The following is a 26,679-nucleotide window of genomic DNA, read 5'->3' on the forward strand; positions in this document are numbered from 1 at the left end:
GTTAGGAGTTCTCCTACTTCAGATTGTGATGGGATAACTGAAACCAGATTTAAAAAAAAATTTTTTTTAAGTTTATTTATTTTTGAGAGAGAGAGAGAGAGAGAGACAGAGCATGAGAAGGGGAGAGACAGAGAGAGAGAGAGAGAGAGAGACACAGAATCTGAAGCAGGTTCCAGGCTGAGCTGTCATCACAGACCCTGATGTGGGGCTTGCACCCATGAAGCATAAGATCATGACCTGAGCTGAAGTCGGATGCTCAACAGACTGAGCTAGTCAGGTGTGCCTATACATCTCAATACTTTTTAAAGGATTGAAATCATACAGAGAAAGCTGTGTGACAAAAGCAGAAATATGTTAGAAATTAACAACAAAAAACACTTTCAGAATCCTCAAACATTTGGATATTAAACAGCTCACTTTTATATAACTCATGGATTAAAAAGAAATCACAAGAGAAATTAGAGAATATCCTAACTGAATGAAAATGAAAATACAATATATCAAAATTTGAAGGATGCAGCTAAAACAGTGCTTAAAGGTAAATTTATAGTTTCAAATACTTATGTTAGAAAAGTCTAAAATCATTTGAGCTTTCAATAAACTAGAATATGAAGATCAAATAAAATCCAAAGTAGAAGGAAGGAAGTAAAAAAAATAAGTCAGTGAAGTAAAAAGTAGACAAATAGAAATTATCTGCTAGCTGGTCCTTTGAAAAGATTAAGAAAATTGATAAATCTCTCAGTAGACTGCACAAGAAAAAAAACCACAGAAGGCAAAAATTACTAATATAAGGAATGAAAGGGTTGAACAACTTTATGCCAATAAGTTGGCAACTCAGATGAAGTGGACAAAATCCTTGAAAGTCATTCTAAGAGGAATAGAAAATCTGAATAGCACTGTATCTTAAAATAAATTGAATTCCTAGTCAAAATCTTTTCCACAAAGAAACCTCCAGGGCTAAGTGGCATTATTGATGATCTAACAAACATTGAGGAAAGAAATAATACTAATTTTACATAACTCTTTCAGAAAATAGACAAGGTAGCATGTCCTAACTCATTTTGAGGCCAGCATTATCTTGATACCAAGACCAGACAGAGATATGTAGGAAAAGAAATCCTCAAACAATATCCTTCACGGGCATAGGTAAAAACATTCTTGATTAAATACTAGCAATTAAATCCAGTAATGTATAAAAGGGATCATATGACCCAAATAAGGTTTATCCCAGGAAGGTAGGTTTAATCAATCAATGTAATTCATCACAGTAACAAAATAAAAAGAAAAAAAGCATTTGATCCTATCAATGACCACAGAAAACCCATTTGCCAAAATTCAACACCTATTTATTATACAAGTTCCCTAAATTAGGAATAAGGGCATCTTCTTCAACCTAATAAGTACATCTGTGAAAAACTCACAGGCAACATCATGTTTAAAGGTGACAAAGGGAATGTTTTCCTTTCAAGGTTGGTAGTAAAGCAAAGATGTCTGCTCTAACCACTTCTGTTCAACATTGCACTGGAAACATTGCTACAGGGTAAGAAAAATAAAAAGATGTATGGATTGGAAAAGAGGTCGTAAAACTATTTCTAAATGATACAATCATGTTTATAGAAATTCCCAAGAAATCTACACAACTGTTAGAACTAACAAATTTAGAACAAGTGACTATGTAAAAATTAGTTGTATTTATATATCTTAGCAAAATAGAAAATTTAGCAAAATAGGAAATTTAAAAAGCAGTACTGTTGAGCAGCATCAAAATGACACAGGGGTATGTTTAATGAAGTAAATAAAAGATGTATATGCAAACACAGCATCTTATGAGAAATTAAAGACCTGAATAAATGAAGAGTTATACCATGTTTATGGATTAGAGAATTTATGTTAAAACAGAGTTGGAGGGCCTACGCACATGATTTAAAGACTTAGCGTGAAGTTCCAGTAATTAAGACAGTGTGGAATTGATATGCCAACAGACATGTAGATCAGTGGAACATAATATAGATCCATCTGAGGCTAATTAATTTTCTTTTTTAAAGTTTATTTTGAGAGAGAAAGCACTCGTGCATGCACACAAATGGGGGGGGGGGGGAGAAGAGAGAATCCCAAGCAGGCTCCATGCTGTCAGCACAGAGCCCGATGCAGAGCTCAATCTCATGACTGTGAGATCATGACCTGAGCCGAAATCAAGAGTTGGACACTTAACCAATTGAGCCACCCAGGCACCCCAAGGCTGCTTAATTTTCAGTAATGGTGGTAATGTAATTCGGTGGAGAAAGGATAGTCTTTTAAACAAATAATGGTGGAATAACTGGATATCATATGCAAATGAACTCAGTCCTTTCTCACATCATACACAATGAATAACTCAAAATTGATCATAGAAAAATTTTCAATCTTAAAATAGGCCATGGTTTCTTAGATTGAACACAAAAGCATGACAACACTTTAAAAGAAAAAAAATGATGAATTGAAGTTCATTTAAATTAAAAACTGTTCTTGAAAAAAAATTCCATTAAGAAAATAAAAAGATGAAGCAAAGATTGGAAAAAAACCTTTACAATACATATACTGACAAAGAATTTATATTCAGAATATATAAAATAATAAATTGGAGATAATCCATTAAAATAGGAAAAAGATTTGAACAGATAATAAAATGAATGGCCAATAAGTGCATATAAAAATGCCCAACGGGGCACCTGGGTGGCTCAGTCGGTTAGCGTCTGACTCTTGGTTTTGGCTCGGGTCACGATCTCCTGGTTTGTGAGTTTGAGCCCTGCATGGGGTTCTGTGCTGATGATGTGAAGCCTGCTTGGGATTTTCTCTCTCTCTGTCTTTCTCTCTGCCCACCAAATAAATCAGTGAACTTTAAAAAATGCCCACTATTACGATCAGGGAAACACAAAACCACAGAGAGATACTACTACATACTTACGCAGAATGGCAAAAATGAGAGGGATACCATGTGTTGGAAAGGATGCAGAGCAGTGGAACTCTCATACACTTATAGTGGGAATGTAAAATAATATAATTTGATAGTCCTTTTAAGATGAAGTGCACAGTTACTGGGTGTTCTGGTAAATTGACTCCTAGGCAAACATGGAATAGAATAGAACAGAAGGGGGAGGAAGAGCAGGGACAATAACAGGAATATTATAGCCTAGTTTATGAGTTTATGGTAATTTGTGACAGCAGCTCCAAGAAATTAATATACCACCTTTGCAGCCTTATTTCCTACATTACCTCACATAGCTCTTAATTGCTTTGCCCCTAATTCCCAAATGTGAGAGTCTCCATGAGTTTTGTTCATGTTCATTTTGTACCTGAAATTGCCTTCCACATCTGTCCAAATCCTTTTCATCCATTCAGGACCCAGTTCTAGGAAGTCTTCTGTAGTTCCTCAGTCTGAATCAATTCAATACCTAACAGGGTTGAGGGTTATATTTCAAAGAGTCTTAAAAATCATTGTTTAGTATGTTCAGTTTTCCTTTTAGACAAATGGGGAGTCATGAAAGCTTTTTGTACAAAGAAGTAATACAGATAATTCTGATTGTAGTGTGAGGACATGCCCTCCTCACTCACTGAGTATTTACTCCTTTCTAAACACTGTACTAAGTAACTCCATTACTCATTGAGTATTTACTTCATTCTAAACACTGTACTAAGTACTTTGTGGATATTTAATTTTCAAGGGAATTTCAGAGATATAAACATTTATAATCTCTCTTTTTTTGTTAAATATGAAGACACACGTGTAGAGAAGAACACAGGGTGAGGGCACAGGGAAAGATGTTAATAATTTGTTCCATTTAAACACGTTAAGCTCAGAGTATTAGCTGATTATTCCTGTAGTGATGTTAAATTGGTAGTTTAAAAGTTGGTTCTGGAGTTCAGAAGGTGCTCGGAGAAGAAGGCAAATATTTAGTAATCATCAGCATAGAGGTGCTGTTTTTAACCATAACAATGGGTGGCATTGCCAGGGAAGGTAATATAGAGTAAAAAGGAAATGCTGAGAACAGAACCTTAGTAGGTTGGCTGTATTTCTGACACTGGAGATGGAGGAAGAGTCAAAGGATATACTTAAAAGTAGATTGGTAGAAAGAGAAAAAAAAGATTGAAGAAGCAATTTTTTAAATGAGGGAACTGTGTGTAAGTATATGAGTCTGCAGAAGGATAAAGGAGGATGAAAACTGAAATAGAGTTTAATCCTTACATTTAAGAGAATAGTTTCATTGGAGTGGAGGTATATGTAGATAATGAGTCAAAGAGTTAGACTATCTTTTGAGAATGTATACAGGTATAAGATGCAAAGATCTGGAGTTCACTTGAAAGAAGAGTTGAATTTTTTTAATAAAGATTTTGGCTTTTTTATAGTTAATAAGAAGGAGCCGTTGAAATATTAAAACTCAGCTAAGGTATACAAGAGAGAAGAGTGGGTCGAGAATCCTAATTGGTGGGGGGAAGAGACTATAGATGGGGGAATTGGCCTTGTCCAGAATTCTACATCTCAAGTATTTCATAGTTTAGAAAATTTGAATTATTTCCTACTGGTAAGATGGAGGTGGAGAGTTCACAGTATAAAATAATTTCAGGTTAATGTTACTATTAAAGATACTATTAGATTTCAGAGGAATGAAAGAAGTTATCAGTCCTTTGGGTTCTGTATAAATAAGGTATTTACTGCTTGGGTCAGTACCAGCTCAAATGCCACTTACGATGTTGCTTTCTTAATTTATGAGTGGGGACCTCATCAGTCTTTACCTATCGCATGCTTCTCATTAACATCTATTTTATAGCTAGGTGATGTTGCCTGTAGGTTGTGGTTATAAAGCTGAGCGAGAAGAATGGAGATTCAACTGTTAGTATATCTAATTTGTGGGGAAGGATTTTTTTTTTTTCTTCACGCATGCAGAGAGGGAGGAAGAGAGGATCCCAAGCAGGGCTCCATGTGCAGTTGGAGCCGGCCAGGGTGCTCAATCCCATAACTGTGAGATCATGACCCCAGCCGAAATCAAAAGTCAGCCACCCAACTGACAGCCACCCACGTGGCCCAAGGATATTTTTTTTTAACGTTAAAAATGTTTTGCCTTATACAGAGTAAGAAATTCAGTGTTACTGTTCAGCATGTGCTTGCTTGTTTTCCTTTTCTTTTTCTTTTTTTTAATTTTAATTTTTTTTTTTTTTTTTTAATTTAGAGAGAGAGTGTGTGTGTGTGTGTGTGAGCAGGGGAAAGGGGCAGAGGGAGAGAGAATGTTAAGTAGTCTCCACTCTCAGCCCGATGAAGGGATCCATCCCATGACCCTGGGATCACGACCTGAGCTGAAATCAAGAATCGGAGGCTCAACTGACTGGGCCACCCAGACACCCTTATGCTTTCTTATTTTTAATTTATCATACCTTTGTTTTGTAATTTATTTAAAGGGTTTTTTTGGTGCAGTATTTGATACAATATGAAGACTGCGTTTATATATATGTGTGTACATATGTGTGTGTATATATATATATATACACACACACATATATATTAGTTTAAGAACAACAAAAAGAATAAATATTACCTATGAACCAGGTTAAAAAATAGAAATTACTAGTATTTTACAATATTAACTGTGCCCCTCTCTTACTACCCCAGAGGTGCCATTATCCTGACTTATGGGGTAATATTTCTTTACTTTTCTTTATTGTTTTATTGTTTGTGGATATATTCATAAACAACACGGTGTTTACTTTGAAAATATGAATAATGTCCCAAGCTAACTGAGTTAGGGAAGGATAGCATTACCATAGTTAGATTAAAGCTTCCAGGAAAAGGAGGACTAGTTTGGCATCAAGTTCACTGCATTTCAAGAAGTTCTACTCAGGCAATCAATAAGCAATGTCATGAGTTGGTTCTTGGAAACATAGGGCCATCTTGGTCAGGTTTCAGGCAGTGGTATGACCTGGTGATGCAGGTTTGTTCAGCAGGTATATATATATACAGTCCCATGGAGAGAATGCTGTTCTTCTTGTTTTTGTTTCTTAAGTTTTTGTGGTTTTCTTTCAACACTTGAGAGTAGATCAAAGCAGAACACATCTGGGAGGTGAAAGGAGTGTTCTTAGCTAATCCAGGTAGCAAAGCAAGGTGGAGTGAATAGGTACATCAAAGCAAGCCAGATATCAGATATGAATAAAAACCTGGAATAGGCTTATCTGGACACTCTGTCCTTAGGAACCATGCCAGGGGTTGTCTTGGTGACAGTTTATCGTGCTGTCTCAGGAGTCCTGGTCGTATAATCCAGACTGGTTGCCCTTTAAATCCAGTGTGTAGCTGGCATCCTGGAATCTCTCTTGCCAATCCTCCCAAAGATTACTATTGTCTCTTTCCCATGGTGGGTCTCCTATATTCTGTATCCTAAGTTGTGGTCTTTATTAAAATTTTACTTTTGATTAAATCAAAATTTGCTTCTTGAGAAAGGATGTATGCAAAGTAAATGTTTTGAGATCTTTCATATCTGAGAAAACTCCTTATTTTCTTAAGTTGATTTGACTAGCTAAAGCATTCTAGGTTAGAAATGATGTTCCTTTATAATTTGAAGAAATGGCTCCCTTGTCATTTTCCTTCTAATGTGACTGTTGAGAAGACTGAAGTCTGAATCCATTTCTTTGTATGTGACCTGTATTTTCTCTCTAGAAACTTGCAGAATCTTCCGTTTTATCTCCAGTATTGTGATATTTCACAGTGGTGTGCCTCAGCGTAGGTCTCCCTTAATTTTTTATATTAAATATCTGGTAGGTCCTTTCAAATGGGCAGCTCATATCCTTCAACTCTAGAAAATTTTCTGGAACTCTTTCATTTCTTTCCAATCTGTTTTTTCCCCCCTCCCCTATTTTGTTCTTCTGGAACTTTATTATTCAGATGTTGGACCTCCTGGACTGGTTCTCTAGTATTATTCTATTTTCTCTCCTATTTTTTATAACCTCATCTTTTTTTCCTCTGGTTTCTGGAAGGCTGCCTTAATTTTATCTTCCAAGCCTCTTTTTTTTTTTTTTTTCAGCTATCATGTTTTTAACTTCTTTTTTTTTTTTCCTCTTTTTTTTCTTTTAATTTTTTTTTTTAACGTTTATTTATTTTTGAGACAGAGAGAGACAGAGCATGAACAGGGGAGGGGCAGAGAGAGAGGGAGACACAGAATCTGAAACAGGCTCCAGGCTCTGAGCTGTCAGCAGAGAGCCCGACGTGGGGCTCGAACTCACGGACCGTGAGATCATGACCTGAGCCGAAGTCGGACGCTTAACCGACCAAGCCGCCCAGGCGCCCCACGTGTTTTTAACTTCTAAGAACTCTTTATTTTTAAATGTCTTTATTAAATTGTATTCTGTTCTTGTTATGAATATAATATCCCTGAGGAATAGGACTATAGATGTATGTATGTATGTATGTATGTATGTGTGTATATGTATGTATTCTGTGTTAAAGGCTTTTCTGTAAATTACTAGTAATACTTGACTGTTAGCTTATGATTAAAAGTGGAGGACTAAAAAGCTGATTGAAAAATCTATTTTGGGGGGGTGCCTCGGTGGCTCAGTTGGTTAAGCCACCGCTCTTGATTTTGGTTCAGGTTATGATCTCATAGTTGTAGGATCAGGCTCCATGTCGGGCTCTGCACTGAGTGTGGAACCTGCTTGGAATTCTCTCTCTCTTTCTCTCTCTCTCTCTCTCTCTCTCTCTCTCTCTCTCTCTCTTTTTCTCTTTCTGCCCCTCCCCTGCTTGTGCATGCTCTCTCTCAAAATAAATAAATGTTAAAAAAAAAACCCTCTATTTTTGGTACATTATCAATACTAACAAATATGCCTAATATACCGTGAAAATGCTCCTGTTATTCCCTCACCAGAAAGTTAATTCTCCAGTCTTCTGCTGAAATGAGGGCCAGTTGCTTAACATAATGGAGGAGAAACAGGTCTAGGAATCAGAGTGCTTTTCAAACAGCTTTGATGGAATTTTCCTGTTTGAACCCCTCCTCTTTCTGTACCACCTGCTACTCCATTTTCAGGGGTAATGGGTACTGCCTTCTGTGGGTTTTCCAGTGTAAGGTGTGTTGTTTCTCAGCTTCTTTTTGCTGCCAGGTTGATTTGGCTTTCCTGGATCTCCTTAACTACTTCATAACACTTACCCATCCACTTTTAATCTTCTAAGATTTTGTTGCTCTTATCTCTTCTCCTTATGGGTTTGTGTTGAAAAGTCTTTTACTTCGGTTTAGTGGGTTTCATGAGATAGTGCAATTATATGCATGGTTTTAATTTGTCATTTTAATCCTGAAGCCGATTATTTAAAAAGTTTAATCTAAGACTCACTTCCTGAGACTTGAAAAGATTATTAAAGTTCCCTTTTCATCTCTTGTTTTAGTTTTTATGTTCATATTTATATGTAATCCATGAAACTCATTATGTAATATACATAAAACTCATTGTGTAATATGTGAAACTCATTGTGTAATACATGAAACCCCTTGAGACTACGTGAACTCAAGTATTTAGGAGTAAATCCAGAATTTGTGAATAAAAAAGTTGATTGTTTTCTAAATTTTCTCTTGCAGGAAAGTGAAAAGGTTTCTGAGTATCCAGCAGTGATTGTGGAGCCGGTCCCAAGTGCCAGATTAGAGCAGGGCTATGCAGCCCAGGTTCTGGTGTATGATGATGAGACTTACATGATGCACGATGTGGCAGAGGAACAAGAAGTTGAGACCGAGAATGTGGAAACAGGTAGACATCTCACAAAATGTTCATTATTTGTGACTTTCTCATTTTATAAGTGTCAGTGTTACTATTGCCAACTGAATGGTACATACGAAAGAACCTCTTTTTGCTTAGAAACCAGTGAAACATCTCTTATTTACGGAACTTTAGTATATATATACTATATATATATATATATATAGTATATATATACACAAAGTCCTACATCACAGTTCTTTGAAGTATAACAGGTCTCATACAGTGGACCCTAAGGACAAAATTACAGGCCTGCAATAATAGAATTATCTTTAGCATTTTTTTTTTTTTTTTGAGAGTGTGACTAGTTATTTAGATATAGAAGTCCATAGGCTAGTATATGAGGGTAACTTTTTAATTCAAAAATCTGTAGAGTACTCTCATTTTATAACAGATTCAGAGTTTCTTTGAATCAATATTGGTGGAGCAGTATGATTCCTTTTTTCTTAGGTCAGACGCGTCTTTGTAGCAGTCGGTCAGCATCTTCTTCCCTTTTTGTCTTCTGAGGAATTTTGGTGTTTGAGTCTGTCTGCATTTAATTGGAGATTAATAATATGCAATCCTTGGAAACCTTTTCATTTTTGCCATTGACCATAAAGAGAATAGAGTATTTCACCAGAAAGATGGTATGACTGTTGTGTAATAATAAACGTTAAAATTTATCTTTAGCTCTTAATGGAGAAAAAAATCCTTATACTTGGCTTGCAACTCTCATAAACTTTCTTACATATTTAGATAAATTTCTACAAATGTAGTTACGTCTCATGATTAACATTTTTGAATATTCTGTTGAGGCCCACTAGCACCCCTCAGACCACTAGCTCCTTCTAGCTTAAGGCTGTTCTTCCTCCAGTTTTATTTCTTACTGAGCCAAAGGATTAAAAGTTACCTTGCTCTTCAGAGCAGTGATGGCAACAAGGCCAGCAAACTCCGCTTGAAGTGATAATTCCTTCTCTCAAAATAGGTAGTTAAGCACTTCATACAGGCTTCGTGACCTTGGACTGAAGTGGTACTTGATTTACACAGTAGATAATGCAAGTGGCAGGAAGATACATGTGTGGTTTTTTGAGGGTTTTGGAGAATTTTCCAGTCTGAAGCGAGACGCATGGGGGCAGAGATGAATTTTCTTCTTGAGAAAAAGAATAGGAAGAACAGCAGGATGATAGTTTGAAGTAGATATTGTAACTGATTTTATTACAGGAGCATAACTAAGCAGAAAACTAATGGCACAAGAAAAAAAGTATGATAGCTTAAGTTGAATGGAAAAAAACAAAAAAAAGAACCTGTTTGAAATTCCTGGAAATTGTTTTGATCAAAAAATAAGGAAGACACACTATCTGCTAACTAATTTGGATGTAAATTTAAAAAATAAAAAATAAAATTAAAAAAATAAGGAAGACTATGATTTTGGTAGCAAATCGGAAACTTTGTAAAATATGAAAACTACAGTGCCAAATTTGCATAAGTAGAAAATTATGGATATTTATCACATTAAAATACCACAGCAGGTCAGCCAGATCTTATTGGTTGTATAATTGATGATTGCTGCTTCATTAATTTCAATTACTCAGGTAAAAACAATTCCAAATAGGAAGTGGATATAATCTGTTCAAAGGATTTTATTTTCTTAGTCATCTTAAACTCTGAGGGTGATGATAATCATTTATAGGGCAGAGATATGAACGATCGTGATATTGGAAAAGGGAATATACATAGTCTGGGTAAAAGAACATTTATTTTTGTGATATTTTGAAAGCAGTTTTTGACTAGTTGATAATATTTTTTAGACTTTTTTTTCTTCAACATGAAAAGGAAGTATTAGTAAATAACTTGTATTATCCTAAAATAGTCTAAAAGTATCAGAGAAGTTCATCTTAAACATTTTTAATACTATTCTGGTTCATGTTTCTGTTTTTTTTTAAATCTATGCTTGCTCTATTACTTCAAAAAATAAAGAATAGTATCATATAGCTATTTTTGTCTCTCACAGAATAACACAGTAAAACTTAGAATTCATTTATAACTCTTTTAAAGGCAATGCCAAATTGAGACTGAAAACTGCTGGCTCATACATCTTATACATCTATAATTAGAACAATTTAAAACACTCCAATTTATTCATCATAAGGCATGCAGAACTTGAAACTACAACATACTAAGTTATTTGAAAATACTATGGCTCATGGGTTTTTAATGTAACTTTATAAGAATTGTTAATATATATACATTAGTTTAGAATCAGCTAATCCAAACCTAATTTTGTTTTTATTTAAGGAATAAAACGCATTGTTAAAAAGATTTTATTTTTAAGTAATCCCTACACCCAACATGAGGCTCGAACTTAAAACCCTGAGATCAAGAGTCCCATGCTTTACCTACTGAGCCAGCCAGGTGCCCCAATAAAGAATAAAATGCATTTTTTTAAGTTTATTTATTTATTTTGAGAGAGAGAGAAAGAGAGCAGGGGAGGGGCCGAGAGAGAGGAAGAGAGAGAAAGAGAAAGAGACAGAGTCCCAAGCAGGCTCCTCACTGTGAGCACAGAGCCTGACGTTAACCAAGAGATCGTGTGTGACCTGAGCCAAAATCAAGAGTTGGACGCTTAATTGACTGAGCCACCCAGGTGCCCCAAGAATAAAATGCATTTTTAAACAAGTAAAAATATGAATAAATTTTCATTCTTCTGATACCTAGAACATATACAGATAAATAAAGTTGTTATGACTTATCCTAATGTATGTTTCCTTTTAGGTAGTGGATTAAGATCAGGTTCATTTTGTAGTGCTATAAATTTTTAACTTAAATTCCAGAAACGTGTAGGTTTTGGAGAAGAAGTTGGGAAAAAAGGGAAAGGAATATTTATAATATGTCTACAGAGGTTTTCATTTGGTGAATTGGTGGAAATGAGATCTGTATAGAATAAGATTTCCTTTTGTACATCTAGGAAATACTTTCTGGAATGCTCCTATGTTATAACTTAGGTTATATTCATAATTCATAATTCAATATTCATATATTCATATTCATATATTCATAATTCAATATTCATAATTATTCCTATTTATTGACCTGATATAGCAATTCTCTGCATGTGTACATTAAAGTTTTTCTTTTATTGCTATATAACCATATGTATATGTTTATACCAGAAACCATGTTCATGATGAAATCTAGGCAGGAGTACTAAAATTATATAGTGAAGTACAGTTAGCCATCTTAATTATTTTGTGTATAAAATGATTTCTCATTTTGTTAGTAGTAACCATAGGCTATTTTGCTTCACCTTTTTATAGACAAAAAAATTCTACATTTCTCTCACAGAGCTTATGTGCAATAGTAATCCTCTCTTAAATTTTATAGGAAAAGCCAAATATATGTTTTGAGACTTTAAAAATAGGCATATTCATCTAAACCTATAAATTGCCTTTTGATGATAACTGGAGATCAGTAATCATAAGGAGTCTTTGGGGAATAGTAATGAAGTATGAGTGCTGTCTTGAGTCTGGCAGGCTGGAAATACCCTTGCCAGTGGCTGCAGACTCCACTCCACTCCAGTTCTGGGGGCCTGCTAGGTAGACTGATGTGGCACATTGGGGATGGAGAGGGGTCTCTGGGATTCCCTACTGAGATTTGAGGTAGATAGATAGATAGGTAGATAGAGAACACATGAATTTTAAAAGGTTATTACAGATTACCATTTAAAAAGTAACAAGTTTATACCAATACAATCAATAGCAGATAAGTTTTGATAGAAATCTTTTAAGGCTCGGCTGAGAAGATTGAACTGTTTAGGATCTGCTTCTTCATCTTGCACCTTAACTCTATTTATCCTCTTAACCTTCCACTTTAATTTATGAGAATATATTACAGATACTTTGCATTTCTTACGTGCAAAGGTACTGCTTTCAACATGTTTCTTTCCCTCAAGGGGTTAATCATTTAGTTTTAACATATATAATATATACTGTATTGGAAATGTAAAGCAGTATAGAATCAATTGGGTGCTGCTTACAAGTTCAAAGAGATTTTCAGAAGAACGTTCAATTTACAGGATTAGGGAATGTTTAGAGAAAGTAAAGAAGGAGGACAGATGGTAGGATTTGGATGGGCAGATAGGAGGTAAGTGAAAGACACTGTAGACTGAGGACAATATAATTAATAATGGGTAGAATATTGAAACTCAAGGCATGTTTAGAAGATATTGTGAGTAAACGAGACCTTGACAGGAGGTCCCATTAAGAGTTGTGACTATATTATGATTTGAACCCGAGAGTGAGTGATAAGGCTTGTAAGAAGCAGAAAAATTTGGAAGGTTTTGAGTAGAAAGTACTATGTAATTAGTATCTCAGGATCTGATGTTTGTAGAGGAAGGGATGAGGCAGGCAGACTCGTTGTTGTGGTTATGAGTTAAGGGTTGACTTGAGAACTATTAAAACAAGGTAGAAGCAACAGGAACAGAAGGGGCTTATGTAAGCAATACTACTATGCAAGATCTAACAATACTTGACATGGCAAATTAGGGGGAGAGGCATAGTTAGGGAAGATATTACTCGGTTTTTTTGACCCTAACTTGATGGCCGTAATATACAAGAATTCGAAGAAGGCAAGACTGTTTTGGGAAACAGGTAAGTTTGGTAGTAGGTGTGTTGATTTTGAGTTGAAGCAGAGCAGATCTGAGGAGAAATATTTGGGTATTTAAAGATGTACAAATGTGTAGTCAGGGTCCCACTGCAAAAGTGATGGCATATTCAAATTAGGATAATTTTTAGAATGTTTTAATAAATGGCTAGTTACAAATGTGTGGGCAAGCATAAGGTGCCCATAAGAAATAGGGCAGTAGTCCAGAGGTGGCAGCAGCAGAGCTCCTTCTGTCCTTTGGCCTGAGGCCCAAAGGGAGGGCATGGTTACTGGAACCCAGAAGAAGAGAGCCCTGGAAAGAGGGAGAATCTGGGACCTTTGGTCAAAGGATGCAGCTGGCTTGAGGGTGATGCTACAGGGAAGGAGCCAGGGAATAAGGACCCTGATTTTGTTCTCCTTCTTCCCTCTAATTCCCTGCCAAGGCTCTCCACACTGATCAAATGCAATCTAAAGCTATGGGAGGCCTGTTGAAGTCAGCCTTCTGGGACAGAGAGCAGCATTAAGAAGGGTGGAGAATAGACCTGGAGGGGCAAAGGGAACATATCTAGTACAGTTGAAGTTTATAAAAGAAAGATCAAGGAGAGACTGATTTGGGAATCATCATCATTGATGCCATGGAAACATATGGAATCTCCAGAAGGAAAGGTGTTTGAGAGATTTCTCTAAGGGAGAAGGTATTTATATTCTGTGTTTGTCTTCCTGTGATCAAGAACAAAGGACACAGAATTAAAGAATTGACCTTAGGGAATGTTTACATTAAAAAAACTTTTTTTCTAATGTTTATTCATTTTCGAGAGATGGAGAGAGACAGAGCATGAGTGGGGGAGGGACAGAGAGAGAGGGAGACACAGAATTAGAAGCAGGCTCCAGGCTGGGAGCTGTCAGCACAGAGCCTTCGGGGCTCGAAACCATGGACCGTGAGATCATGACCTGAGTTGAAGTCGGATGCTCAACTGACTGAGCAACTCAGGTGCCCCCGGGGAATGTTTACATTTTGAGAAACCTGAAGAAGAGCCAAGAGTAATCAATTAATGATAGAAAATCCTATTCCTGAGATTAATATTTTTTTTCTTCTAGCCTTTTAAGTAGTTCTCTTTAGTAGAAAAAGGAAGAATATTGATTGGGTTAGTTAGTCTTGGTTTCAGACTTCTAATTTATCACTTACTTATCAGTATTTAACTTTTTGGGGGCCTGTTTCACTGTCATGAAATAGTAATGTGAGGACTACATAAAATAAATATATAAAACACAGTGCTTGTGATGTAGTAAGTGCTCCGTAAGTATCCCTTTAACTTCATTAGGTCCTTTCCCGTGCCTTCAAATATATAGAAGGTCTTTTATACATTAAAACAACATTTGTTTACTTTTCCATTGTGTTTTTCTCTTTCCTTTCACTTCACTTTTTGTAAAAAAACAAGTGCTCTATACCTTCAGTGTGTACTTTTTCCTTGTCATTCCTTCCTTAGCTTACTGTGCTTTGGCACCTACCTTTATCATTCTCCAGAAGCTCTTTGTTTATCAGATTTCAAAAGACACTTCTCTGCGAAATTCAGTGACCCACAGAATCATCCAGAAGTAGGTCCTTCCTGTTCTGTCCTTCTTATCTACTGAAACATTATACTCTAGCTGTTTTCCTTATTGCCCCTTGCATGGACTGTTTATGCTTCTGAACTTTTGCTCAAATACATTTTTCTATCAACCTGTGTTCAGGTATTATCCATTTTTTTAAGGCCCAGCTACACGAAACTTTCCTCAGTGATTCTGGCCTGCATTAAATGCTCCCTTTCCTGATCTTCTGTTAGACCATCTGGACTTAGGCACTTGATCATTGCTTTCTTATACTGTTCTTGTGTGTATACATATTCCTTTTGTTTTCAAAGTAAACATTAGAAGTCCTTTGAAGACATACTTTTTTATTTTGTTGAATACAGTGTACAATATAGTATTTAACACATAACTGTTAGGAAATACAGATTGAAACAAATTGAGTTTTGACTTAGTATTGCAGTATAATCAAGAACCATCTATGTAAAATCTTAAATATATTTTCTTTTTTTGGTACCGAATTAAATGTTGAATACCTTAGGGTTATTTAAAATATAAAAAGGTAGTCATCCAAAAACATAAATATGGCTATCCAAAATATATCAAAGCCCATAATGTTGTCATACTAGATTAACTTCATCTTAAAATCACAGTAGGTTTTATGTGATTACACCTAAATTTGATTTTTTTTTTTACAATAAAATCAATACATTCCCATTGGAGAAATTGGGAAGTATTGCAAAGAGAAACCGTGAAAATCACTCATAATCTTACCAGCAAGGGAACAGTAACTATTGCTTTTTATATGTCCTGCTGGCCTTGTTTAAATGTTATGTAATACAAGTGGATTTATTAATCTTTACTAACAAACTGGCTGAAAGCAGTCTGGTAGCTTCTTACTTCTCTCTTCTGATCATTGGGAGCAGGACTTTGGTTTTTAACTAGGTATCAAAACATAAAAATTTTGTGTTAATAGTTAAAGAAATGATCAGGAAAAATTAGGAAACTTAGGCATCTACATTTATGAACAAAATTGTGTTTAGGGGTTAGTTGAAAAGATAGACGAATGATCAGAATTTTTACATAACTCAACAAGAAAGCGCTGCTTTTAAAAAAAATACATGGAAGTTTAGCTTTTTTAAATGCAGTTTAAAAAAAGAAATGAGATTTCTGTCTTGAAAAATAAGTTCAGGAGCCAAATTTCTTTTCTTGAAAAGTCTCAAGACTAGGTTGACTTCATGATGAGCTGTGATAACTTTTGTATTTGTTATACCATCAGAAATCCTCCCTGTGGCACAAAAGGACTCTTTTAATTAGAAAATATTGTTGCCACAGGGAGGTAGAAGATCGACATGAAAAACTGGGGATCTGAAAAGGAGCCCCTATCCTAGGATTACCTGAAGGTGAAACAGATTGAGCCAGAAGGAAGACAATGCTGGTAGGTTGGTTTTTCATTTACTAAGAATGTTTACAATTTTCCATTTAATTACAATTATTTCAATATACCTATACCATATTTTTGTTTCAAGAGTGACAATGATTTCTCCTTAAGGAGGGAGAAATAATGTAATAGTATCTTTCCTCCTAAACAATTTGTTACCTGTGCTAACCCCTGCCATGTTCCTAATATTTGTTTCTTTTTATAGATTAAGCTCTAGGGCTGTTTCATGCCTCCACTTACTTAGATGCTACTACTGATCAACATCTTCCAGTCCTTTTTTCTGCATTTCTGTTATTTCTGTTGCTTCTAATCTAGACTTTTTCTATATTTTTTTAAAGAAGTGTTTTCTTCCAGTTATCCATTTTGTTGAGTTTAGCCTAGTCACTAGTTTTCTAAAAAGGTAAAATGTGAATCTGAAGTTCCTTTCGTTTTTATTCTAGAACTGTTTGAATTATAATTGTACTGTGATTTGGATCAGTTAGAAAGCATTATTAGAGAAAAGTTTTTAATATTTTAGTAAGTATATTTCATTTAGCCTAAGATGCCATCTATTGTAAGAAACATTTTTAGATCACTAAAAGAAAAAAACGCTGCCAATTATAAATTTTAGGATACCATCAATTGTAAGATACATCCTAGTTTCAGAGATGTTAAAATGTGAAAAAGCGTACATCTTAGAATTAATGAAATATGGTATCATGCAATTATTAATCTTCCTGAAATTCCCATTTACTGGGCATTGGACATTAAAATATCAGGTTTTTAAAAACTGGAGGTGAGTTGTGGTTGTGGAAGTCCCTAAATGTGTTGAGTAAGGTCTCTAAGTAGAGGGTGTTTAAGTGGAAAATCATTTAACTGTATTGTTTAAAAGTATACAAAGTAGCTAGAAGGTATTAAATTATGAAGAGTATAGAAGATGAAAAGTTTTAATATGACACATTTACTTAAATCAATAAATAGAGTTTTATCATAATTGTTACTTTATAATTGGACTTTATGATCCAAAAGGAAAATGAAGTGAAGCTTCTGCTTTCTAAACTGTTATTTTATTTTTTTAATGTTTATTTTATTTTTGCGAGAGAGAGAGAGAGAGAGAGAGAGAGAGAGTCCACATGGGGGAGGGGCAGAGTGAGAGAGGGAGACACAGAATCCGAAGCAGGCTCCAGGCTCTGAGCTGTCAGCACAGAGCCCAATGTGGGGCTCGAACCCACGTACCATGAGATCATGACCGGAGCCAAAGTTGGTTGCTTAACGACTGAGCCACCCAGGTGTCCCTTTAAGGGCTCTTTAAAATATCTGCCAATTTTTAGTTCGCTCGAATGTATGTTTTACAGATTATTACGTGAAGGAAAAAATAGTGGCCAAAAGTAAAGAACTACCCTGTCAGTTAATAAAGGAGAAATGAAAAGGAATGATTTTAAATGGTATTTGTATGCTGTAAGAAACATTTTATATAAACAGAAAGAGAAGTATATCTAGAAAGTAGATCATTAAAGGATGTTTACTTTTGGAAACTAGTAGCATTCATTCCTTTGCACTCAAACTTTTTATGTTTTAATTTTTAATTTTCAAACTTTTATTATTTTTTTATAAGTTTTTAAATGTTTATTTATTTTGAGAAAGAGCAGAGGAGGGGCAGACAGTGAGAGAGAGAATCTTAAGCAGGCTCTGCACTATCAGCATGGACATGACCACGAGGTCATGACCTGAGCTGAAATCCAGAGTTGGATGCACTTAACCGACTGAACCGTCCAGGTGCCTCCAAATTTTTAATTTTTTAAAGCACTAGTTAACTTTCAATTTTGCTATATAACAATGTGTCTGAGTAATAAATTTTTTAATTTTTATTTTGTAATAGTTTTTTATTTTTTTATGTTAGCAAGAGAGAAGGAGAACATGAGCAGGGGAGAGGGGCAGAGAGAGAGAGAATCTTAAGCAAGCCACATACTCAGTGCAGAGCCTGATGTGGGACTCGATCTCACCATCATGGGATCATGACCTGAGCCAAAATCAAGAGTCAGATGCTCAAAAGAACTGAGCCACTCAGGCACCCCAGTAATAAATTTTAGACTGAGGAGAGGGCTAAATTTGGATTGTATAGAATTTTAAATGAGTGCGGCACCTGGGTGGCTCAGTTGGTTAAGTGTCCAATTTCAGCTCAGGTCATGATCTCACAGCTTGTGAGTTCGAGCCTTGTGTCGGGCGCTGTGCTGACAGCTCAGAGCCTGGAGCCTGCTTAGGATTCTTTCTCCCCTCCCGCACTCATGTTCTGTCTCTCTGTTCTGAAAAACAAAAAAAACATTAAAAAAATAAAAAAAAAAAGAATTTTAAATGAGTAGCACACAAGGTTATAAATGTTGCCAAGTAGGGATAGCTGAAGGTTCTTAACTGTAGGAATGCTTTAAAACATCTCTGGGTAAATTCATCCTCTACCAGCTCTTCCTAAGGGCTGATGCATGTTGGGCTCAGAGCCGAGTATCTTGTGGTAAACAAGACCTTGTCTTTGCTCTCACCATGCTTTCAGCTTTGTGGGCAATGAACAGTTAAACATATTATTATAACTAACTGTGATGGCTGTTATGATAGGATTAATGAAAAGTTTAGGGAGTATACAGCTAGGGAATGCCTAGGAGGACAGAGAATGCCTCCCTGAGAAGTGACATCTGAACAGATTTGAAGGGTTTGAAGTAATTAGCCAGGCAGAGAATAGCGTGGTTGAAAGTCTGGGAGGAAGGAGAACATAGCCTATTTGAGTTGCAGAAGGGAATTCAGTATGGCTAGAATATGGATTATGAAAGGGAAAGGGAATTAAAATGAAGCTAATGAGGTAAAAAAATCTTATTGCTGAGGACTTTGTAAAGACTGTATCTTGTAAGGCTGAGGACTTTGTAAGATTTGTATCTGTTTGTTGGGCCTTACCTAAAGCCCAATAGGAAGCCTTTTAAGACTTTTTTAAAAAGTATGTTTTTTTATACAAATTTAGTTGTTTCCCAAACAGTACTGTAAATGAGAAGTAAAACAAGACAATCAAAGCATTACCGAAAATGATGAAAATGACGTCTGAACTCCGTAGCTTCTCATTCGGAGCTCCCTAATAGTTAGCTATTTTTATTCACCTGCCACTAAATTGTCTGCCTCTGTAGATTTGAGCTTTAGGTGTGCTCATCGCCTATACTAAGCTAAAAATTACAGAGATTAAAGTAGTTGCACATCTAGCCTTTCTTTTTGGAATTCAAAGCTGGGTGCTTTGGTACAATGCTGTTTCAGGAGGAGGAATCATTGTCCCTTGTGCATCCTCCATGACCATTTGTAAACTGGGAAAGAGACCCATGAGTTTTCTCAGGTTCATGAAGGCGCCCATCATTTAAAGGAGGTCAAGAACATTTTCAATGCAACTATTAACTTTTGTAGAGTTGTTTCATCTTGTTGTGTCATGTACCTCTTTGATCACATGGTAAATTCAGCCTGTGGACCTTCTCACGGAACAACTTTTTAAAATATATAAAATACAATAACTGGGCGCCTGGGTGGCGCAGTCGGTTAAGCGTCCGACTTCAGCCAGGTCACGATCTCGCGGTCCGTGAGTTCGAGCCCCGCGTCAGGCTCTGGGCTGATGGCTCGGAGCCTGGAGCCTGTTTCCGATTCTGTGTCTCCCTCTCTCTCTGCCCTTCCCCCGTTCATGCTCTGTCTCTCTCTGTCCCAAAAATAAAAATAAAAAATGTTGAAAAAAAAAAATTAAAAAAAAAAAAATAAAATACAATAACTAGGATTACAAAGGAAACAAATATATTGAAATATAGCTTTTGAACTATTTTTAATTGTGATATATTAATGCATATGGTTCTTTAATAATGAATCATAAAATGAGATCTCGTGGCAGATCTAATTTATGTCGATAGATAGTTATGACCATAAATTACATTTTGAGATATCTGTAACAACTATAATATGAAAATATTTATGATATCTATTGGCCATGAAGTCACAAAACTGCCCAGACTATTGTGATTTGTGCCATTATTTAAAATTAAAATGCTTAATTTCAGTTAAAATCTAAAAAACAGTTTTTCTAGGTTTCATCCATATATTATTATTTTAGCTGTCATCTACCTTTTTCTCATCCTTTCTTGCCTATATTCTGCCCTACTGCTATTCTCTTTTTCCTAACAAGTCATAGTGGGGATCTGGAAGCCATTATATATTTTTTTTAATATTTTTTGTAAATTTTTTTAATGTTTATATATTTTTGAGAGAGAGAGAGAAGGAGAACGGGGGAGGGACAGAGAAAGAGGGAGACATAGAATTAAGATCAGGCTCCAGGCTCTGAGACGTCAGCACAGAGCCCAACGCAGGGGTCAAACTCACGAACCATGAGATCATGAGCTGAGTTGAAGTCGGACACTTAATCGACTGGGCTACCCAGGCACACCTGACAGCCATTGAATACACTTTTATGATCCCTGCTAAGAAAAAAAAAAAAGCCTCTCAACTATGTAGTGGTTGATTGATTGACCTAATTTAACTTATTCTAAAACATTCTAATATTTGAGCATTTAGTATATTTCTTTAAAGGCTCATTTAATATTTTATGACCTATTTGTCAGTTTGAGATCCATCTATTTCTGTGACAAAAATTTCTGTGGCCAGTGGTTCTCAAACTTGACCATACATCAGAATCATCTGAAGTACTTGTTAAAATACAGATTGCTAGGCCCACCTCCAGAATTTCTGATTCAGTGGATCAGGGATGGGACTTGAGAATTTGCATGTTTCACAAGTTCGCAGGTGATGCTGATGCTGATGCTGTTGGCCCGGGGATCATACTTTGAGAACCATTATCTAAACTATTGGGAATGACAGCACTGAAAGAGAGCTTCTGCCATTGTGAAAACCCAGTTAATACAGTAGCTTCTTACCGTGTTGTGTTATTTCCATCACAGAAGATTGATATTGGGGGTGAAAAGATACCAAAATTCTTTCAGGTCTATATGAGATGATGTAATGAATTACTATTAATTAATTCATCAATAAATATTCATGGAGCACCTACCATATGCCAGGCACTATTTTAGGCATGGGCTAGCTGGGTAGACAAGATAGGCAATGTATCTACATTCCTAGTGCTTAGAATTTAGTGAAGAAAGCATGTAAGTTTGCTGTACTGTAAAATTGTTTTGTCACAAATCAGATTATACAAATTAACATCTCCCAAACTGGTTTTTTGTAGATTTAATATTTGCAATTAAGCTAAGATCATTTCTTTTCAAGCATTTGAAGCAGCAGATAAATTCTCCCTCTTCCACCTTCATGTGACAGTTATTAAATACAGATGAGATACTGGTAAACTTAACATTTATCATGCACAAAGTACCTATTATATACAAACAACATCATGGCTCCTAGGGAGTAAGTGATTCAAAGTTGAAAAAGACATGGTGCCTGGCCTTAAGGAAGCTTACCACCTAAATTGAGGAAAACTAGCATTCAAGGAAATAATACCGTGGTGTAGGTACAGTTGCGGAAAGGTGAGGAAGCACAAAGAATTGCCAAGTATGGTAGCTAATCTAAAAGTTCCAGATTGCATTATAGCTATATGGTGGTTCATTTTAAATTTCATCATAAAGGCATAGCTGACAGTTAAGGCCTCTGGCTTTAGGGGCAGAGGAGCAGGTCAAATGGAATTAAGCATTCCTAAATCTCACCATTTTAATTTTTTTTATGTGTGGAAATAGTACCACAAAACACGAGTGACTTCTTTTTTCCCATTTTTATTTTTCCCATTCATAAATCAGGGGACATTGAAAGAACCCAGCCTGTTTGCAGTGGTTAGCTACAATTTAGGAATGGGATTAGGAAATGGGATGGTACTAATTGTTATTTAAAAAAATTTTGTATGTTTCTATAATTTTTTTCATCAATATACCAGGGAAGAAAGAATGTAGCCCATTTCCTCTCTTTTGCTTAGGCATTATTAAGATGTAATGCTAGTTTTTATAAGAGATAACCCATATTCTCCTAATTTAAGGTCGGTGTTTGATCATAACCAGATGTTTGATTTCTTTTCACTTTGTAAATCAGTCAAAATACATATCCTACTTGAATGAACAGTTAAATTTTAAAATTTAACTGAAAATATTTTTCATATGTTTTATATTAGGTGGGTGGTGATCATAGGTAGTTATTCTCCAGGATAACTTATTTATTATTTTCTTCTTATTATTTATTTAAGAATATATTCAAACAAAACAAATTACTTGTTAGAACTTGGGAGAGATTTTCTTAAAACTAGACGACCTTGCAAAAGATCACTCTAGGAAGTTTTACATCAAAAAGGAAAGAGTTATAGCTCTAATTTAGTTAGTGAAAAGGTACTTCTTATACATGATGTTTGACAAGACTTTTAGGAAAACCAGAATTCTTTTGCTTCTTCTGTATTACCTTTTTTTTACAACTTAATTCTCAGAAAATAGATAGAATAATAAGTTAGAATGAAAAAATTCTTTTCAAAGGAAACCAAGAATTCGTCTAAGAGGAAAAAGAAATGGAAAGGTGCTGATTTCTTCCTGAGACATTTGCTTGCTTTTTTAAAAAATTTTTTAGTGTTTATTTATTTTTAAGACACAGAGAGAACGTGAGTGAGGTAGGGGCAGAGAGAGAGAGAGAGGAAGACACAGAATCTGAAGCAGGCTCCAGGCTCTGAGCTGTCAGCCCAGAGCCTGATATGGGGCTCAAACCCACAAACTGTGAAATCATGACCTGAGCTGAAGTCGGACGCTTAACCGACAGCCACCCAGGCGCCCCCAGGCTGAATTCTTATACTTCCTAAAGGAAGTAAAAGAGCATGAGGACCTGAGACCATTTGTGGAGTTATCTGAGATGGCCTGTTGTACACAGAGCATATTTGTGTGTGTGTGTGTGTGTGTGTGTGGCTAGAATAAGAAATTAGATATGGCCCTAACTGTAAAGGATGTTGCTTTTTATTGGGAAAATATATAAGAAAACAACTCTTTAGGAGTGCCTGGGTGGCTTAGTCAGCTAAGCGGCCGCCTTTGGCTCAGGTCTATGAGTTTGAGCCTTGTGTCAGGCTCTGTGCTGACAGCTCAGAGCCTGGAGCCTGCTTCTGTTTCTGTGTCTCCCTCTCTCTCTGCCCCTCCCCCACTCGCACTCTGTCTCTGTTTCTGTCTCTGTCTTTCTTTCAAAAATAAACATTTAAAAAAAAAAAAAGAAAAGAAAACTCTTTATAACCGAAGGTTCAAAGAAAATCTGTGTTGTAAGAATGAGAGAGAGAGCTATTATTTATTTTGATGGAAAGTTCATATTTTAGCTGAGCCTGGGAGAATAAAATTTCATTTGAGAAATGTTAAAGAAAAAAAATCAATGATACTTGTTAAAGCACCATAAGGAAGACTTTATTCAAGAGGGAGGTACTATTATGATAAGGATAGAGACCACTGTTACATGATTTTGCAGTGAGGGAGAGAGAGAGTGGGCTCAACTCTGAATACAGCGTAAGCAGGTGGTAATTTATAGCCAAGGAGCAGAGTCATTGGATGAAAATTTCTAAGAGAAAACATCAGGAATGGAGGGGTGGGGGTTCTGGTTAAACAGATTCTTGCTAAAGACCGGCCAGGATGATCACACATTACCTGGGGATTTGGGAAGGATGAGGAACCCGATTAGATATGGAGAGTAATCAGATACGGAGGATGGGGGATTCTAAACAGACTAGCTAAACTGACTTAGAGTTCTTGTTAGAATGGGATTTTACAAGGAAGTACACAGACAGGCCTAGGAGAAGGTTCAGGAGCCTGACTAAAGAAAGTTTGGTAGACAAAGAATCTTTGTTCAGCAGCAAAAGATTTTCTGGTTGAGAAGTCATCATTTATACCTTCTTCTACCTTACCTCCTAGCCCAAAACCAGATCATGTCAGTTTTCAATTTTGCCTCCAAAATATATCTTGAATCTACCAGTTTCTTTCCATCGTCATTGCTCCTAGCCTAGACTAATCTGTAGTTATTTTATGTGAGTTATGACCATGGCCATTGGCCTTCTAACTGGTGTTCTTATTTTCACTCTTGGCCCTTCTCCCTTTTACTCCAAAGAATCCATTCTTTATATAGTAACCAAAGTGATTTAAAATATATATTTATAAATTTAATCATTACATTCCCTTCCCTAAAACCTTGCAGTGGGTTCTAATTGCACTTAGGATAATATTCATAATTTTTAACATGGCCTTCAAGACACTGAATATTTTGTCTCCTCTCATCCATCTAGAAACAATAACAACAATAAGAGCAACAAAAACAAAACCGTAACATTTAAAATGTATTTACCATATTGCCAGGAATAGTTCTTAGGTCTTTACATATTAATATATTTAATACTTTCAACAACCCTAGGCTGAATAACTTTTCCAAGGTTGGACAGCTATTTAAGTGGTGGAGCAAGGATTTAAATTCAGATTGTAAGCCCAAGCTCTGAAGCATTTATACTCTGATGAATTATATACATCCCCCTCCCCCCCCATTCACACACTGTTGTCTTTTATATATATACACACATATATACACTGTTGTCTTTTTGCATTTCCATTAATCTAAAATTTACCTTCACATGGTACTCACATACACCATTTGCTTTCTGGGACAGAGTGCTTCCCATTTTTCAGTTTCTTACTCCTGGTCATCCTTTAGATCTCAGTTTATTTATTTTTTATTTAAAAAAAAATTTTTTTTTTAACGTTTTTATTTATTTTTGAGACAGAGAGAGACAGAGCATGAAGGGGGGAGGGGCAGAGAGAGAAGGAGACACAGAATTGGAAGCAGGCTCCAGGCTCTGAGCCATCAGCCCAGAGCCCGACGCGGGGCTCGAACTCACGGACCGCGAGATCGTGACCTGAGCTGAAGAGTCGGACGCTTAACCGACTGCGCCACCCAGGCGCCCCTAGATCTCAGTTTAAATGTCACTTTCTAAGAGAAATATTGCGTTTAGCTGATAAAAAGTCAATCTCCATTAGGACTGTTCTGTTATTTTTGTCATAGCCCCCCATTTTTCTTTTTTGGTTAGCACCTACAACTTTGATACAGTAAACTCCCACAATGTGAGGGTAAATAATTCCCAAAACCTCAAATTGCATGGAACATGGCATTATTGTGAGTTTAATAAAATGGCCCAAGACAAGCTGTGTGGAGAAAGACGTGTGTGAAAGGGGTTCCAGGACTCAGACTATGGCATCCAGATCAGTCTAAGGTCCGGCTGTGGTTTGGTGCCACCTGGTGGGTAGTTGTGTACTCCAGTGACGGTTGTTTGAGGGTAGAGTGGAAGATGGGAGCCAATTACCATGTATTCATTATTCAGTACATTACCATGTATTCATGTATTCATTAAGTTCTGTTCTATTTATATTTACTTGTTTAATGTTTCCACATGATGCTTCATAAAACCAGAGGGCTTATCCTTTGCGTTTACTGGTATTGCTCAGAGCTAGGCACCAAATAGGTTTTCAATAAATTATTTATTGATGGGTGAGTGAATGAGAAGACATCATGAACCAGAACAATGCCAGGAATTTTGGATTTTATTTAGATTAGGCTTTGTAGTGGCATATGGTAGAGAGAGATAAGGCTAGAAAGATAGAGTGGAACCAGATTATGGTAGCCCTTGAATAAAATAGGAACTGGGTGAAACGTGAGCTGGAGAAATTGAGAAGTGAAAAGAAGGACATTTATTTTAAGCAACTAGAACATACTGAAATAATAGAAATAGAAGGTATAGCTTCCAGAATACTAAGTTGGGGGTAGGAAATAAACTAAACGTGATGAAATCTAACAAAAGGCAACAAAGGAGAAAAAATGGAAATACAAATAATAAATCAAGATAGTAGAAGTAAGTCCAAAACATCAGAAATCATATTAAAATAACCTGTTGTGATCTTAACATGAGCCTGTGTTATTTTTAACAGATAACACAAAACAAAATGATGTAAATAATATAAAAAGGATAGAAAGAAAATATTTACCTGAAAAACGCTAACCAAAGGAAGCTGGTATAATAAAATAGAATTTAGGGTGAAAATTTTTAATTGCTATGGAGACTCTTCAGACTGCTAAAAGGAACAATCCAGAAAATATAATCATCATAAACCTATGTGCATCTAACAACATAGCTTTGAAATATCATTTAAAGCAAAATCTTTCAGAATTGCAAGGAGACGTAGACATTCCTACAAAACAATGGGACTTCAGTACACCTCAGCCAAAATTGCAAAATCAAGCAGATACAAAATTAAAAATGGGAT

General features: G+C 35.9%; 1 protein-coding gene across 11 annotated transcripts in view; it reads left to right on the top strand.

The window, feature by feature from the left end:
• The window catches only part of ELF2 (E74 like ETS transcription factor 2), a 95,193-nt gene that overhangs the window by 33,022 nt on the left and 35,492 nt on the right, over positions 1–26,679 (top strand). For 9 of the 11 annotated variants that reach the window (XM_058721340.1, XM_058721344.1, XM_058721346.1 and 6 more), the window contains one exon: positions 8,583–8,748. In XM_058721340.1, the coding sequence (XP_058577323.1) occupies positions 8,583–8,748 (166 nt within the window). Of the gene's footprint in view, positions 1–8,582; positions 8,749–16,216; positions 16,376–26,679 lie in introns of those variants that run through there. The other 2 variants (XM_058721355.1, XM_058721356.1) reach the window with 2 other exon arrangements.

The sequence above is a fragment of the Neofelis nebulosa genome, chromosome 3, assembly GCF_028018385.1.
Source record: "Neofelis nebulosa isolate mNeoNeb1 chromosome 3, mNeoNeb1.pri, whole genome shotgun sequence".
Classification (NCBI taxonomy): Eukaryota; Metazoa; Chordata; class Mammalia; order Carnivora; family Felidae; genus Neofelis; species Neofelis nebulosa.